The sequence below is a fragment of the Accipiter gentilis genome, chromosome 3 (genome assembly GCF_929443795.1).
Source record: "Accipiter gentilis chromosome 3, bAccGen1.1, whole genome shotgun sequence".
In the NCBI taxonomy this organism is placed as follows: domain Eukaryota; kingdom Metazoa; phylum Chordata; class Aves; order Accipitriformes; family Accipitridae; genus Astur; species Astur gentilis.
Window position 1 is genome coordinate 48307280 of NC_064882.1, and position 18011 is coordinate 48325290.

An 18011-nucleotide genomic window follows, 5' to 3' on the forward strand; every position below is an offset into this window, starting at 1 on the left:
TAGTCTCTGAATCCTCAGGACTTTATGTCTCCTTTCATGTCAACACCCACCCTGTGCCTTCCCCAAAGCCCTGGTGGTCTCCAAAATACACTGATAGATTCAAACCAGACTGTGAAGCCGTGGAAGGAAAGGTCTGCAGAGGCAGTAATGCATGGAGATAAAGATGAGTGAGCCTGATGAAGCACCAAGGTGCTTGAAGTAACACTTAAAAGACCTGTTAGGCATTGGGAAAGGAATAGCATGTAGACCTGCAAGACAGATTTCCTGCACAGATGTTAGTGTAAAGGGTGAAACCAACAATACCTGGTGCTCAGTTTCTGCATAGGACACCCCTGCATTAGCTGCCATACGCAGTCATTACTGCCCGAGCTAGCAAGGGAAAGGCTTGGAGAGTTCAGTGCTAGAAATGCCAGCACAGAGGCTGCATCACAACAGAGACACAACCTGCTTCCTACACGTCAGATTAGAATTAAAAGGAGCAGTGAGATGGTCCTTGAATCTTAACCTCGCCAAGAAAAGTTTCAGCTATTTTAGCTGAAGAAAACAAATCCCAACAAAATGCATCAGCATCCTTGAAACGAGCAGAGGCATTTACATCAGTCACCTCAGCCACAAGATTAGATGAACTACCTACTCGGGCTGGACAACAACTGAGCTTCCAGAAGCATTCCAAAGTTTTTTTGGGATCATCTCATCATCCCAGGCAACCTAGAGGGCAGCCCCTTCTGCTCCCCAAATTTTGCTACTGCTTCCCTCCCCAGAAACAGGTGACAAGGTCTTCAGATATATAATAATATTTAAAATATTTTGTGCTTCTTATGAAATGTAACTGAAAAAAATAATCAGTCAAGTCACAAAGGCTTATAAGGAAAAGACAGTTGCCTCAGACAAGGAGAATGTGTGTAGTGTTATTTGTAGGGTAAAATGTCGGGTTTCCTATCTGTTCAACAGCCACAGCTGGACGCTGGGCAGTAGCTGGGATTCATGTAAGTCACTTGTTTTCATTAATTACCACTACTAGTTAAAGCCCACCAGTCTGGAATCAAAAAGGTTACCTGAATGTCTGCTTACATGTGAGTCGGAGACAGTTTAGAAACTAAATACTTCCAAAATTGACTAGGGTCTGTGCAGAAGTTTCATGAAATTAGGAGTGCCTAACTCTACTTGTGAAGAAACAGGTTTTGGAAATATAGTAACAGTCCATGATAGTATAATGGCATTACTTGAAATTGAAGTTTAGGACCATTATTACACAGCTTTGTTTTGTTTTTTTTTTTAATGATAAAACTTATCCAGAAATATGGATTTGAGTCACAGAAGGTGTTTTAAGTCATATTTGTTAACAAGAACTCTTATAATGATCTATCCATTTATAAAAAAACATAATCAACACTCTAAAGCCAACAAATAGTTGTTCCACAATGAGAAATTTTACTACAAGCAATGTCCGTAAAACAATTTTAAATGGAACATACCAAAACCACCATTTCCCATTTCTAGGTTCTGACGTTAATATAGCATCCAAACATTTTTTTTTAAATCAATTCAGGGACCTGTATCACAGCATGAATAATGTTAATAAGTTAAACAAGGAAGTTTCGGTTTATTTTTAGCATTTGGAAACAGAAACAATAGAGCCACGTGCTCTGACAGAGGAAAGCACTGTAGGACAAAATAAAGCAATTGCTTCCTGGTTAAATACAACAAAAAATTGTCTTACCAACACGTATATCCAAACATACTTTCCAGGACCTGTGGTAAAATCCTGGCCAAATTAGTAGAACAATAATAACTCAACGAACTACACAGAAAACAGGATTTCACCCCATTTGTTCTTTGAAAGCCCCAGATTTCAAAGAAATCACAAACATTACAGCTCTACAGCAATACACTACACGTCCTGCACACACAGAACACACAAAAGCTTGAAAGAAGTAACAGCAGGTAACAGTTGATGGATCTCACAGTGGGCCTTTTCATCGAGCTCAGTTAGAGAGATGGCTCAGCAATCTGCTTAATCTTGGATATACATTCCATGAACAATATAGATATATAAAAAACCCCTTAAATACTTGAAAGGCATACCTTCCTTTGCTTGGTTCCTCTCTCTTCACTACTTTTCTCACAACTTCAGCCTGAAAGGCAAAAATCAAGGTTCAGCATCTATGACTTTCAGAAGCATCAGCACAGAATTTGCGTAACACACCTAATTAGTAACACCCTGAACCCAAATTTAGGCATGCATCACCTGAAAGATCAAAGGACAGTTAGTTGTTCTAAAACAGTTCCCCACAGAATACGTATTTCATGAGATGACAAGTAAAAGTGCATGGCAGCCTAAGAGATTTTACTAAAAGTTTCCTAGACAGAACACGTGGCACACCACTAACTGTTCTGTTCATCTCATCTTCAAAGCTGTCATGGTTTTGAGCAGAATTAACTTTTATTATAGTCTGTGATATATTTGGGGGAGAGGGATGTTAAACACGTCTTTTCCCAGACAGCACCTTCTCTCCTGTACCAGCGAGGATGCTAACAGCTGCAGAGCTCAGGGTGAATGCAGTTAGCTTGACAGAAAACAGCAGCACACCTTTTCTAAAGACAAATTACATTTCAAGTTGAGCAAGTATCTACAGAAAACCAAAGGCCAGTTTCTATTCCCTTAAAACCTGCATTAATTTCTTGTAGGATGACTAGGTGTTTCTACTTTCTGTTCTGTAAATAAACTTGTGGAATAAACATGAAATGAAATCATGTCTTCTGAAAAAAAAAAAAAGACAATGAGAAACCATCCAGGCTCTGCAGCTTGAAATGAAATCATGTCTTCTGAATAAAAAAAAAAAAGACAATGAGAAACCATCCAGGCTCTGCAGCTATCACTGTTAGTAGCATAGGTCCAAGCAATCAAAAAAAAAAAAAAAGAAAACCTTTTAAAAACTCAGTGTTGATATCTCAGTCTCTTTTCTGAAGGCATTCTACAAACTAATTTGAAGACTACCACTATTAGAAAGAACATCAGATAAATTCAGTGCACGTAGAATTCACTTTAATCTTTTATTTATGCACTTAATTCCAAACCCTTCAGTTTTCCCTTTCTAAAACCATTTATTCCAGAGGTAAGTGCCAAAAGTAATTTGAACATGTTATAATGAATTAAAAATTATTTTATTTTTCCTTCAGACTAGCTTCTGATTGAAAGGCTTCTAGAGAAAACAGCTTATGGCAAAGGGAGCTACAAGCTTAACCTTCCTATGGTACCTAGGCATAACATCCAGATTCTGGCAACGTAACCAAGAAAACAGACAAGAGGTAACAGACTCAAAATGCAGTGAAGAACAACAGATGGAAAAAACTCCATTTTCCCTCTTTGCAGTGTGACCAGGCATTTTTCTCTCCACCTCAGATATAGATAAAATAAAGCTTAGGAGTGTATCTCCAACGTACAGACTTATTTTAACATTTGTGCAAAAGCTGTGACAGTCACATTGGCAAAGACTGGAATGACACCCGCTGCACCCATGCTCTATGATTCTGTATTCCAGTTGTATATCCGCCTTCACCGTTACAGGAGTTTCTCCATATTTTTGTTATTTCAGCAGTATTAAATTCAGACATTATCAGCAAAATTTCAGAAACAAAACTATAACATGATTAAGCAAGCACTTACATTACTGCTGTTACTATGCCACTGGCATCAGTTACTGCTATCTGGCTGGTCAACCTCTCTAAATCAGATAAGCACTCTGTATCACCCTAAGTGTGCAGCTGGAAAGAAATATTATTTTGAAAATGGAGTGTGAATGCCATTCTTTGTTGGCATTGAACTCTGCTCTGATGAAACATTTATAGTGACAAAGGCACGTTATTCTCTTGCTACACAAGATATAGGGAACAGCTATAAAAAGCAGATTTGAATCACAAAATGTTGCCACAATGCATCCTTGACAGACATTCCATAGCATGAGCACTTTAATGAATGATATTTTGTTTATTTTTCAGTGCTAAGGGAGCTTATTATTTACATTTTCTAGACTTGAGAAAAAGCTCCTAGGTCTGAAGATTTGGTTATTTTCTTCAGCTACAAAGGTAGTCTAATGCAAGATATTACTCTTAAATGCATCTGACATCATCGAACACAATTATAATTTACATTCTTTAAACCGAGCTGAAGTTCACTACATAAACTGAAATACCAAAGTGCCTCAGAAGAAGAGCATATTTTGTCCCATAGAGAGTCAGCAATGGGGAGAATCATCCCTGCAATGGGGAAGAGGAGAGAGAGAAAAACTCTTGGAACATCTCATCCATGCTCTTGGACCTAACAGAAGAGAAAAGAGGACCCTGTGCACCTGCGCTCACTGGATTTTAGCTATCAGCACTTCACCTGCAGTGGGTGCCCACCCTGCATCAGAGGTCCCGAGGGACGCACGCCAGCCCACCTTACCCTACCCCTGCCATACCGACAGTACCACACTCATCTGGCAGAGATGCTGTGTCCAGCAGGAAAGTTAAACCAGTTCTCTGAATCAAATGTGTAATTCAAAAGCATCTTCAGTGTTATTATATTGAATCTAGGCTAGTTAATGGGAAGTCACTCCTAATGAACAAACTATACCCCTTCAGCCACGGACGAAGGCCCACAACAGGATGGGAAGAGCTGGGAAGGCAAGCTGATTGAATCTCTGCAGACATTTCAAAGAGTCACACTCACAGAAGGGTAAAAAACCTGATTTTACACAGACTAGGCTCTGCATGTGCACAGTAACTGCTGATTTACTTGGAAAGGGGTGCTATTAGTCTAGTCAAAAAGAGATCTGTGCACCCAAGTCAGATCTTTCTGTGTACCATCGTATGTCCTAAATCATCACAGATGCTACTCAACAACTATCACAAGAGTGCCCTACCAGAAATGTCCTATTGACACCATATGTCTTTAAAAAACATGAATCCTAAACACCATACAGCTACCCTACAGATTTCATAAATAAGGATGCTTTTCAATGAAGCAGAAGAAATTGCCAATACAATAGAAAACAGACAATGATACAAGCCAATGATCAGTACCCGAACAGTCTTTAAAAAAAAATAATAATATTTAAATTCATTGTCATGCTCAGTGGAAATAATAGTGACAGCTTTGTTAGCTTGGTAAGTAGAAGTACATATCTGGATGACTTTTTTTCCTCCCTGCTGAAGTAACAGGCTGTTGCCCTTGTTATCATTAGGCACGTGAAGTTAAACTTTCTCTTGTGCTGAATAAAAGTGAAGGGAAAAAACTAAGATGCCCTGTCCCTCCAGACACATCCTCGTTTGAATGGTATTCCAAAATCATGCCACTGAAAAGGAACTGCAACACTCAGGGAATGAAAGCTCCAAGAATGGAATTCACATAGATAATCACTGGGAAAACAAAACAAAACACCCCACAGCAAAACAAAACAAAAAACCAAAAAAGTCCTATACACATTTTGGTCTCAATCTCAACAGTTCATGTTGAACTGGTTAGTTGGTCCCTGTTCTCTCAGTTATATATGAACTTTGAAGAACAAACCTAGCTGGTATTCAAAGGAATAAAAGCCAAGCTATATCCCCCTAAAATAAGTGTAGTTTGGAAGATGTGGCAAGAGATGGAGAGTTGATCACTGGACAAATGATTATTTTGTTGAGTCAGGACATGAGAGGAGCTGAAAAATGAGAAGGCAGGGGCACGCAGAACTAGTGAAATAAATCCTCATGTTTGAGTGCACAGTAAATAGTGCTTTACCTCCACGCCATGAGAGGAACCGCATCTGGATTTACATTCTCCACTTTTGAAGCCAGAATGCTATTAGCATGTGGCTAATGTTCGCATTTCTTGCTTAAAGCTCTTTATCTATCCAATGCAACATGCAATAAGCTCCTTCTTTTCTGGTGTTCAGCTGCTGCAGCTTGCTGTTCCTTCAGCAAATCACCAGAAGTAAAGTGGGAGCTGCTCAATACTGCAAGTAATTTCATTTCTAAGAGAGAAGATGGAAGCAGCTGTGGGTGCACAGACCAATGCTGACATAGCAACCAAGTCTGGAATCAAAAGGATTAAAGCAGATGAACTGCTAAAGATTAATCAAACTGGATCAGAAAAAGACTCTAATAATTTCATTATCAATCCTTTTCTAACTGGTACTGAACAGTTGCTTTCCTCCTTTCTTCCTTTTTCTCTTCATCCTTCATTAAGAAATATTTTCATGAGTGGAAAGAGATTCCATACATGTTCGTAAAATAAAGAGACAAAATAAAGACAAACAGCAACACATACTTTCACACCTATGCCACATCCCAGAATACAGACTACAGACAGTTGATCCAGTTCCCACCTGTTGCACAGTTTTCACTCTCATCCACAATGACAGCAGAGAGTGAAGGAAATACTAACATTATCACCCTTAGCTGCTCTTCAGGGAAAGGTGGTTCTATTCCACAGAAATAATGTATTATTGAAGAAATCTTACCTCAGCAGACTCTCCTTTGGGTGACAATGTACAGGTCAATGTATGCTCACCCATATTGTATGGATATTGCTTCAGGAAGCTGTACATTGACCTGGCTGACTTGGCACTATCCAGCTGCAGAATTGCCTAAAAGGAGAAAAGCGCAAGCTTCAAATGACTGTTACTTCATCTTATTTCTGTATTGCAGAACAAGTTTTGTATAGTCAGCTGGTATAGCATGCGATATCTAATATTCCTGAAGGGTTTCAACATCTTCATTTTAAATCACCTATAGGCATCATTTTTTGATTAAATCCTATGTTTCAGATATAGAGAACAGTGGATTCTCTTGTTTCCGAGAAGCTAAAGAAAGAAATCTCTCCCGTTGGGAATTATCTTTAGAACTAGATAAGTAACAGCATCACAAAACAGTGGAGCTTGAAGCTTCACTACCCACATGTGTTTTAACATTCCGGCTTCTGGACATATTCAGCTTTGATTCTGCTGTAACTCACGAGCATCTTCCCATGAGGGCGTGGGGAAGTGTATGCCCACAAAAAACACTGCAAGATTACATTTATAAAGGAAACAGTAAAATGAACTATACACAAAAGTTCATCTGCTATACTAGAAATCCCTCACTTCTTTACGTTTTAGCTATCAAGTAAAATTAAGACAAGTTTTATAAGTCACTTCTAAAATTTTCCAGCTATTCAAGTTGTGTTCTAAAGCTGATATTAACTATATTACTCCTCTCTCTCTTTTTTTTTCTCCATATTTTATTTAAAGCAAGCCTTAAATAAGCCACTCCCCTTTTGTCTTTTTCCTTAAAAAAACACCTCTGCCCTTCTGAGATCTTTACTACAACTCTGGCTATTGAAAACAGAAAGTATTTGATGGAACAGCTTTCTATCACAAAGTGCTGATTCAATGGAATTAAAGCATTTGATGTTCAATTCAACAAAATTAGCTGAAGGTCTAGAAATTGGCCCTAGATATGTTACTGACTGCAGAGTTCTCTTTATTGCATTTGAAAATTTTAAAAAAGGAGTTTTAGTTTCAAAAAAGAAAAATGCTATGTTCTTTTTAAAAGCATCTTCACCTGTTTTATGGTTTATTACCAGATGGAAACTTAAAATAGCTCAAAATAATGGGAACACAATCGCTTTTTAATTGTTAGAATATATATATACACACACTAAATTAAATCTAGTTCATAAAGTAAAAAACCAATGTTAAGTGCAGCAATAGCAACATTAAAAATTAAAATAACATAATTTTTGAAAAAAGAAAATCAAGTCACTAAATTTTGAAGTGTCCAAAACAAAAAGCAATTACAGTAATTTGACATTTTCACTTCTCATATGAAAAAGACTGTCTTGCCTCAAGCTTCCTACAAAATGGGAACTCCTTTCCCCCTCCCACTTACAACTCTAATGTCAAAGGTTAATAACTTTAGCAGCCATTTAGGAAGCTTTACTTTCAGAGCTTACTAAACTGTTCTTATATTGTTCAGGCTAGATAAAAGCCTAAGGCTTTTTTTGGTTGGTTAGGTTTTTTTACTTCCCTACTGCCCTTAACAAATAAGACAAACTTTTCTTGTTCAGGGTGAGTGGGAAAGAGTCAGAAACTTTGGTCTCTCATTAGCAGAACATTCTTGGTACTGGGAGATGAAAAAAAAAAATTTTTTTCTTCAAGGGTTTTTTTTTTCCCAACAAGGTACTTTGCACCATAGGAAAAAAAATACTTACCTTGTTTTTATTCTTCAGTACAACATAATGATCTACTTTTCCAAATCGAAGTCCCACACAAACTGCTTCAAGTTCTCTGTATCCATCATCTGGCAAGTTCCCAAGATGCACAAACTGATTATGAATAGTTTCAGTATTTACCTAAAGAAAATTGATGACAAAACTTGCTTTATTAGCAACTACTGAACTAGGTTAGAAAAGCCCCACAGAAAGCTGCTGTATCTCCCAGATCTTGCCGAAAAAGAGCATTCACATACATCCAACGTTCACATTTTCAGATTCACATCAGATTTTCCATTTTCAAAAGAACCAGCTATACTTCTCAGTAAAGAATAACAAACTTAAAAGGATCAAGTTGAATGGTTTTTTTAAAATAATCTTTTATTTTTTTAACTAGTAAAAGTCTCTTTAAGGAGCACTGCAAAATAAAGCTGAAGTTTAAATAAATTCGGTATTTTGAAAAGCAGACACTATCTAGTCAGTTTATAAATTGGTCAAGGCATAGAAACCTATCTATAAGACTCCAATCCTGGTTTTTAAGTTGTAGTTTCATTTACTTCATCAGTTTGTAATAGCATAAAGATCCTCGGTCAAATATAATTTCTTGTGTTTTGCCATTTTCAAACACAGTTATCACCACCAGCACAGGGACACGTTATCAAGGAGACCAGTAAGACACTTCTGACCAGGAAGGATTCTGGTGCAGAACATACAAGTGTGCTGACAGCAAGCAGAAAGCCATCCTCAGCCATGTAGTGCCAGCAGCACCATAGACTGAAGCCTGGCACCAAATATTTTGTGGAGGACCAAAGGGAAGGGCCCTGGGACACAAAGTCCAAAGGTACCAGTAGACTTCTGGAATCTTAAACAAGTCTTATTTTTAAATACTTGAAAGTTGTGTGTCTTTTAGAAACACAACACTCACTCCCAACAAGCAAGAGATTTCCCATCCGCTCCAGGTCTGGTATGTTTTTCTTTCATTATTCATCACTTTACCAGGAGCAGAAAAGAAATATTTCACCACAAGCAGATCAGAGGCACAAGTGGGATACAGCAGCAGGGGCGTTGGCAGTTAAGTACTCAGATGTTTCTGTTAGTGCCAAACAACTATCATAAGGAGAAAGCAGATATTCCCCAGATATATTTGCAATTGAAAATTCAAGCCTTTTGGGGTTTCTTGGAAAGTGATTTACTGTTGGCAGGGCTCTTTGCAATACACTTTTTAACCAAATACAATTAGCTTCTGACACTGCTGATCTTAAAGTCACTCTTGTGAAGTTCTTGTGCCAACTGTTTAAGCCCAGAGACACACATTCAGACCCAATGACTGACCATCCATCAAGAATATCTTGAAAATGTTTTTCACAGAAGACATAAAAGCTGTAATTTCATTAACCTCTACCTACCTACACTGTATAAAAATGCTTTGTACATCAATTGCCAGCTTGCACTGTGTGCAGTGAAGGAACAGGAGGGACAATAAGGGAGACACTACAGTGAACAAAGCACAGACGTAGTTTTGATAGTTAAACCAAAATATCTGTCCATAAAACACAGTGGGAAAATGGGTGGCATTATATACAGGCAAACACTGCACATTCTCCAAGCTATAGCGGTCAGCAGCTCGTTGTCAGAACATTAAAAAACCCACAACAGAAGGAGAGGGTCTCAAAGGACTCCTATTAAATGTTTAATTCTTTGCACTTCATGCATCATGGAGCTAAACTAAGTGAACATTTACTCATTCTATTCCTTGCTCATTCACCCATGAAAACATATATAAACACTAAATTCAAGAGAAAGCGTAGATAACAATTCAATGAGCTAATATTTCAGTATGAAGGATACTAATTCTAATTTAAAGTAACATATTTTGATAGCACATGGAGGAAAAGTTAGAGTGCTAGCAACTTACCTCAGGGTCAGAATCTTTAATTATAGCAGTAAATATTGCTTCCTTTAAAAAAAAAAAAAAATTGTAAGATTTGAACTGTAAAATATAGCTTCACTAGCAGCAGTTAACTGGCAATCACTGACTCGCAACAACTTTTTAGTTTCCCTTTTATTAATAAAATCAACAGCATCAGCACTTCTGACATCTGTGTAATTCTCCTACCAGAAGTCCAGGACACAAAAAGACCTTTAGCAGAATCAGTCTTCAATGGGACCCACCATAAGAATGCTTAAAACAGGCAGTGTAAGTCAGCCAGCTTAAATACAAAATCCTGCTCTGTGTTGAAATGTTACCATGTATCCTAGAATTTCAATATATTTTATTACTTACTTCATCTTTTATAGTCTTATACTGAGGCACCATGTTGATGCAGAGCTGATTTCCATCCAGTGACATTGGAAAGCAGGTGTAAAATTTAACCATGGAATCTGCAGATTTTCTATTTATTTCAAGATATGCCTTTTAAAATAAAGAAAACAAAAATTAAAAAAAAGTGTAATTTATCAAAAGCATCTCACATCAATGCTTGCCGCACTACATTATCGCATTTGTTAAAAAACACATTTGCTGCTTCTCTAGGTAGAAACACTACTAAATACCAAGTAGAATACCTTTTTATGAGATGATAAAATTAGCACATCTCTCAGACCTCCAAATGGCTTTGCTAGGTTGGAAACTTCCTCAACAGAAAATCCTCTCTCAGGCAAGTTTGAAATAAGAATCACACATATATCATCAAGTTCCTGTAATCAAATGAAAGTAAATATCACTGCTATTTCTTCAGCTCTAAATCAAAACTGCTGTATTACTGAAGAAAGCATCTATTTTTATTATGTAAAACCACCATTAAACTGAATGAAGCACTTGCTTAAAAGCATGTTACAATACTTGCAACTACCCCAACACCAAAGATCATTTAAACTTTTTTAGGATTTAGTAGCAAAGCAATTTTTTTTTTTTAACCTTCTTCTCTAATTATGTCATATAATCACCTTAATTACTGCTTAATTGTGGATGTATCTACACCTAAGCTAATTCTGCACACCTTAGGCTCTCTCATGTTAACTCATAAGAAATTCAAACCAAACCAAAACTCCGTATAATTATGCCATTACTTTATATCCATTACATGCCCACACATCAAATGCTGCAGGACTCTATGTGCAAATATTCCATCTAAAGAGAAGAAACCCACAGTAGGGCAACAGAGATTAGAGTGTAAAGGAGCTTTGGTGTAACTAACAAACTCAGAGGAAAAAAATAAAAAGACAAAGAGTGAAATAGCAGATGTCTATCAAATCACAAACAGCAAGGAGAAAATAAACTATTCATTATTTCTCACAAGAAATTAACAGGCAGGTGATTTAAATTGAAGGTTTTCAGACAGCACACCAACACTTAGAAATAGGACCAAGTGCGTACTTACAACTTCCACGGATTCAATCACCTTTAGACTGACCTTGCTAGCTGGTTCTGTTGATTCTTCACTCTTCGTAGTCGTTACCGTAGCTTCTAAAAAAAGGGGGTGGGGGAGTAGTTTAGTAGTTCAGCAAATTTCTTTAAATACTCCAGAGCTTTAAGAACTTCTTGCATTACATTTTATCACCACTGCCATTGGGAAAAATGAAATATTCCTTAACTTAGAGCGACAAATTACATAGGTGAGACACATACAGTGTTATGTAAATGCTTCCAGAAAAGAACAGTTTTGAGTAGGGATAAAAAATTAAAATCCCTTGAGTAGCATGCACATGCTTTGCTGACACCAAGACCTTATCAGTTGAATTATCACAACCACAAGACTTTCTTGCGGGCACAAGGGGACTATGCAGGTGTCCAGCATGTACCCACACAATCTTTTTCCTTCTTTCTCCTGGGACAAGTCCACAGTGGTATGTGAGAGGCTCAGAAAAATACAGACAGCAGGAAATAGGAAAACAGCAATCGTACAGGATAGGCAAGCGCAGGTAAAGAAGAATCACTTCTACTGTAAAATGTTTGTAATCTACTACCTCTAACAGGTTCAGCGACTACAACCTTGCCCTATCTCCACTAACACATGCATATAACTGAGAATTAATATACACTTGGGCTACGTTTAAAACAAAGTCTGTTACTAATCAGTTATAAAATATGGGGAAAACAGCATCTATTGAACCAGCTCTAGCAGGCATTGTGAAGCAATGAGATTAAAAGAATTAGTGGTGGATCTGCAAACAGAACATATAGAAAGCCCAAATCCTTTGCTTTAATGAGCTGTAAATAAAAGTCCCCATGTCACATTGAAAAGGTCTAGGTAAAAATATTATGTCCACTGAAGGATGTAAATCTTGGGGGGTTTTAGCCACTTCCGTCATCACAATGAACTGTTGGTTTATGTTTCAGTCAGTGAACCTATTCCAATAGATTTTCTTTTCTGATATTCTGTCTCATTCTAATTTCCTGGCCTCAAAAGCATTCTCATTTAGACCACAACAGCAGAGAAGTTTAGGATAGAAATGAGAAAAACCCTGTCAGTTTCCAATTTACCTTGATCAATTAAAGCTTCATTAAGCCGATCCAAATGCAATGCCGCTACCTGAGGCATCTGTGCAAGTCTCTCTAAAAAATAAATAAATTCAAGACAATATCACAATGTTAAACTTCACATAACTTACAACTAGCAAAGTAACTTAAAATGGCATTATCATATCAGAATTACCTAATACAAGTGCAGGATTACTCAATCCTTTGCACTGAGTCTCTACCATCTTCACAGGCTCTGTAACTGTGTCCCCTTCTGTAATGTTTTTTGCATCTGACAGCTCCATTTCCCCAACTTCCATTTCAGCTTCTGTTGAGAGCTGAAGATCTTCATCTGTAGATTTTGCTGGTAGGTAAGAGCAGAAAAAAGCATTCTTTGTTTCAATATATTAAACTAACTGATTTGCAAAAGAAGAATGAACGGCAGTATACACTTTTCTGCCAAATATTGAGAGGCCTCCTACCACGTAAATTCCTGCTCTTCGTTACAAATGGTCAGAAAATGTACATCCAGCAAAAGCTGTGCAAAACACGTGTATGCCTGTGGTTATGTGAAAGGGTCTGCTTCCCCAAACTCATCTTCTTTCCCTGATTCTTTGCTATTCTAGATCTACAAACAGCACTGATAATCACTGCATTAGCCAAGCCACAATGCGCAAGAACGGTGCTCGCCTATCTAACAATCTACTACACTGGCAAGCCCAGTAAAAGGTGTGAAAAGCTTGGACTCACTAACTTAAATATCTGCTCTGGACAGGGTGCAGTGGGACTAGGAAGACAGAAAAGCAACTGCCTGTGTTTTCCAAGTAAAGAGTAAAAGTTCTCATTTGTCTTACCCACAGTATTTGAAGTTTTCTTGATTTTACTATCTCCTGTCATTGTTGATTTCTTAGTCCTTTCTTTTTTACCTACATAAAATATCCAAAACCAAGTGTAAGTCGAAATGCTTATTGCCTAAGTTAATTAAAAAGAATATAAAAATACATACAAAAACAGTTTAATCTGCAGTAATTCAACTAATGACGAAAAAACCCCAAAACCTAAACCATAAGTTAATGCCAACAAACTACTGAATGAAAGCCATGAAGTAGAGTATCTTTGGTGAACTTGTTTAGAATTCTGGTGAAAAAACCTTGCTCCTGCAAAAACATTTGTGTTCTCTTTCTCTTAACTGACTGTAAACATTCATGGTTTCCATCTGTGAGACAGCTTTAAAATGCACTGTTACATGAATCTTAATTCCATTCTGGAAACTGGATTCAGAAGTGACCATGCTGACGAATGAATACATCTTTAAAAAAGCACAATTTCCCATCAAAGTAATGTCTGGTCCCTAACTTTGCTCAGAAAAATTGCTCATGAAAGCCAATAAAACAAGCAACAAAAAAAATGATACGGCTGTTATTTCCAATGTCTTAATAACACATAATTTTTGTGAAGTTGTATTGGCTTTTGATGTATTTACTGCAGTTTGTCCTGTTTTCATTGAAGTACTAAAAAAAAAAAATTCTTCTCTAACAGCATCACACACAAGTTTTTCTGCCAAGTAGTAATAATAACTGAAATAATTCCTGTCGGGATCAATAGAAGACCAGGGAAGAAATTTAAAAGCATTTGGAATATACTTGGAACATAAGACACTGGGAAATGCTAGCACTAACTGTGAAAGAGAATATTAGATATGCTATACATTAGGCTTAAAGTCAACTTGAAGAATTACACTTATTTTATGGAGCCCAAAGTGCCACACTTGTCTTCAACAGGTGGGGCAAACATTTAATATTACAGAGTATAAGCACAGGTCAAGGTGGGGTCTTTTTATTGCTACTTGAGGGTTGATTTTTGTGGGTTTTTTTTTAAAGAAAGAGAGAGAAGGTCACATGAAAAGGAAGACATTTGAAAGTATAAACTAGACATTTTCTTGTAGCTAGCTCTCTGAACTTGATTTCAGTTACTAATAAGAAAAGCACTCAGATAAAAACAAAGAAACGGGAACAAAGAAGGAAGGCAATAGTAGAGGTATCATCAGATAAAAGGTAACCAAAACGTCACCTGTAACAGATTTAGTTCTCTTGGTGGTGGTGTTCTGATCTTTCCTATTGTGAGAAGGTGGGGGAAAAAAAAAAAAAAGAAAAATCAGATTCAAAGACAATTGATGAATATCAAAACAGCTAAAAAAAGCTCAAAAACAGTAAAACACAAGAAACAAAACAGATATGAACCCATTTGGTTTGCAGTGCTTATCACTAAAACTAACGTGTGGGATGGCAACACTTACTTTGTACTTGAGGCAACTTTTTTAATATTCTGAGCCCTTTTTTTGATACTCATTTTGGCCTGAAATGGACAGAAAGAAGAACTTTTACTGCATAATTTAAACTTTATATACAAATGTGTGTATATATGTATATACAAATAGTATTAATTAAGTATAAATATATTAATATAGTGGTTATCTTTCACTATTTGTTAAACTGATGCTATTCACAAATATCAAACTTAAGAAATATGGAAAACTGGAATTAGGAAGTGCATTTTCGTATTTATTTTAGACTGCTGTATAAGAAAAGGAAATTAAAAAAACGTATTAAAACTACTAAATCTGTTTTTCTAGAGTACATCAGGTTTTGGAGCAAAACACCAAGTTACACACAAAGTATCACGTTGTTCACCACCAGGCTGCTCACCTGGCCAGGAGATGCTTTTGGCTTCTCTGCTACACTTATTTTTACCCGTTTCCCATTTACCAGCACTGGCACAGTTTCACCGTATTTCACAGCTGCTATCACAGCTTCTTTGTAGTTCATTTCCAAGAAGGCCTAAAATAAATGGCACTTTCAGTCTTTATGTATATTACAGACACAAGATACAATTCGCTGCAATTTTTTCCTTAGAAAATCTGCTTACAACAGAACTGCATGTACTTCTCTCTCTAAGTTCATGTGAAGTCTGATGAAAAAGTCCAGATTTCAGTATTGTACAAAAGACATCCTACTTCCTTTAACATTTACAACTTAGGCAGCAAGCAAGAATTTATAAAGTTAATATTTCCATCTATTCCAAGATCACGTATGTGATCCTTATTGACAAACTGTTCAGGAAGTCTTAATCTATGCTCAGCTGAGGATCCAAATACCACACTTGTTCATCGCTTGACAATTTTTTTTGCATTCTGACACAAAAACATTCCAGAGGAAAACCTACCTCATTTCTAGAGCGAAGTACAATGAGATCACTAACTTTGCCAAATGGCTGAACAATTTTTTTAATATCTTGATCTGAAAAGCCATCATCCGGTAAATCAGATATTTGAAGGACTGTGCCACAACTCAGCAATTCCTCTCTCAGCAGCTGCAAATTGAAAACAAAACAAAGATAAACACTTTCCAAGTCAAGCCCAGCAAAAGGAAGAAAAAAGGATCTGCAATAAAAATTACTCCAAAGTAGACAGACTGCTTTGTTCACTGTGGTATTTTGAGTTTTTTGCTATTTAACACACGGACAGAGCCACAATTTTGTTGTTCTACTGCTCTGTCTCAATCTTCAGTTATTAGAAGACATGGCATAGGATTACCAAGTAACACAACACAATCTTTCTGTTTTTATCAGTTACTATAGTCTACATAATTCCAGCTGTCTGGGCTGTATGGGCAAGGAGCTGCACAATTCCACTACTTTCCTTTCAATACTATCTATTAGCTTTCAACAGCACTAGGCAACATTCTCTTTGCTTATCATTTAGAGGCTAGAAACTAACAAGGACTACCAAGGACGACTGCACCTACCATAACTAAAATACAGTCTGGTTTCTAGGTGGTGTTTCTAAGAGATCCAAACGGTCAGTATGATGGACTAAGACAACACTGGCTTTAAGATCCTTCTTAACAGTAGTAAAGTTCTCTGCCTCATCTTTTTTGCCTGACAGGGCGAAATGAACACCTTCTGCCTCCTACCCTTTACTTTTATTTACACAGTAAGCTCCTCCAAACAGAGCTCATCACTCACACTTCATACAAACAGTGCTCAGTAGAACAAGGACCCAAATTTAACGGACATTTGTTTCTGCTGTTGGAAAGCACTAAAGAGGTTTTCCTTCACATCTGTCAAAAAAACCTTTGCTGTATAAATTACCACACTTACTCGCAGCCAGCAAATCTTTGCATTAAGATGGCAGTATCTGTTGCACAGAATCGGCAAACAGAATGGTTAATCTTTCCACAAGTGATCCCCCTGAAATGAGATACTAACCAAATTCTTAAAATCACAGAGAAAAACATTAAGAAACTCACCCTATTATAAGAAGTAGGACGAGGTCCACTGGTTCCTGTGGATAAGTCTTCCTCATTCTCTTCCATTTCTTTGCTTTGGGGTAAATCATCAGTTTCAGGAGATGAAGAACTTGACCCAGGCAAAGAAGGCACATCTTTCTTTGAAGCCTTTGAAGAAACACTTGTTTTCAGTGGCTTCTTTGTATTTCCTGGCATCTTCCTTAAAAGTCCATGAGAGGGTGGTGATTTTCCTGATCCTGAAGATCCCTGCCCAGCTGCTTGAAGTGACTTATGTTTATTGAACTCTGCTACAAAGCCAGGTCCCAAACTTTTCACTACTGCCTCCAGAGCTGCCTTTCTGTCTGTGAGCGGAAGGGAAAACAAACTGTTTGTTTTGTTTGTTTTTAAAAGAAAACCTAGATATATAGCTGTTTAGTTTTCTACAGTTTCACTTTCACCACCCACTCCTGATTCAATCTTGAAACTCACTGAATTTAGAGAACCTTAATTGCACTCCAGCAGAGACGGCTTATAAATAATAATAAACCTCTGTACTATTTTCACTGTGCTGTTGTGTAACTTGACATTTTTAGTTAGGCTAACATTGTGACACTGGCAATGATATCTACAAATATCCTCATGGCTGGAGCAAAAGAATGACTCTCTACTTTTGTATGTCAGGGAATGTAAGAAAAGAAAAGAAAAGAAGCTTTCAAGGCTTTGATCATCCTCTCGCATACGGATACACAGCACTACTTACTACCTTGATGCCTTCTGCTAAATTTTGTACCCTCTTGCTCTTTGTCCTACAGACTGATGTTTTGTTTTAAATTATTCTTAACAATCTGATACAACATTAATTTCCTGTATGCTTTCCTTCTGTGGAAAATTTATATTTGGTTATTAATTGCCTCTTCCCCTCATTCTTCTACATTAAAATGGCTTGCATTTTATGCTTAAAAAGATCTCTTTGAAACTGTCTGTCCCTTCACAACATTTCACCTAGACTTCTTTACCACAAGAGCTCAGTACCTCTGAATTATCTGGAAGC

The 18011-nt window shown here is 37.1% G+C and overlaps 1 protein-coding gene across 4 annotated transcripts in view; it reads right to left on the minus strand.

Moving 5' to 3' along the window:
• Nucleotides 1-18011, minus strand: part of ZNF638 (zinc finger protein 638) — a 65074-nt gene that overhangs the window by 12202 nt on the left and 34861 nt on the right. For 3 of the 4 annotated variants that reach the window (XM_049795743.1, XM_049795736.1, XM_049795749.1), the window contains exons 6-20: nt 16982-17322; nt 15897-16043; nt 15380-15511; nt 14971-15029; nt 14745-14788; nt 13529-13600; nt 12871-13038; nt 12699-12770; nt 11596-11681; nt 10781-10912; nt 10500-10628; nt 10131-10172; nt 8216-8356; nt 6486-6611; nt 2086-2135 (exon numbers count right to left, since the gene is read on the minus strand). In XM_049795743.1, the coding sequence (XP_049651700.1) occupies nt 2086-2135; nt 6486-6611; nt 8216-8356; nt 10131-10172; nt 10500-10628; nt 10781-10912; nt 11596-11681; nt 12699-12770; nt 12871-13038; nt 13529-13600; nt 14745-14788; nt 14971-15029; nt 15380-15511; nt 15897-16043; nt 16982-17322 (1741 nt within the window). The remainder of the gene's footprint in view (nt 1-2085; nt 2136-6485; nt 6612-8215; nt 8357-10130; nt 10173-10499; nt 10629-10780; nt 10913-11595; nt 11682-12698; nt 12771-12870; nt 13039-13528; nt 13601-14744; nt 14789-14970; nt 15030-15379; nt 15512-15896; nt 16044-16981; nt 17323-18011) is intronic. The other variant, XM_049795757.1, reaches the window with a different exon arrangement.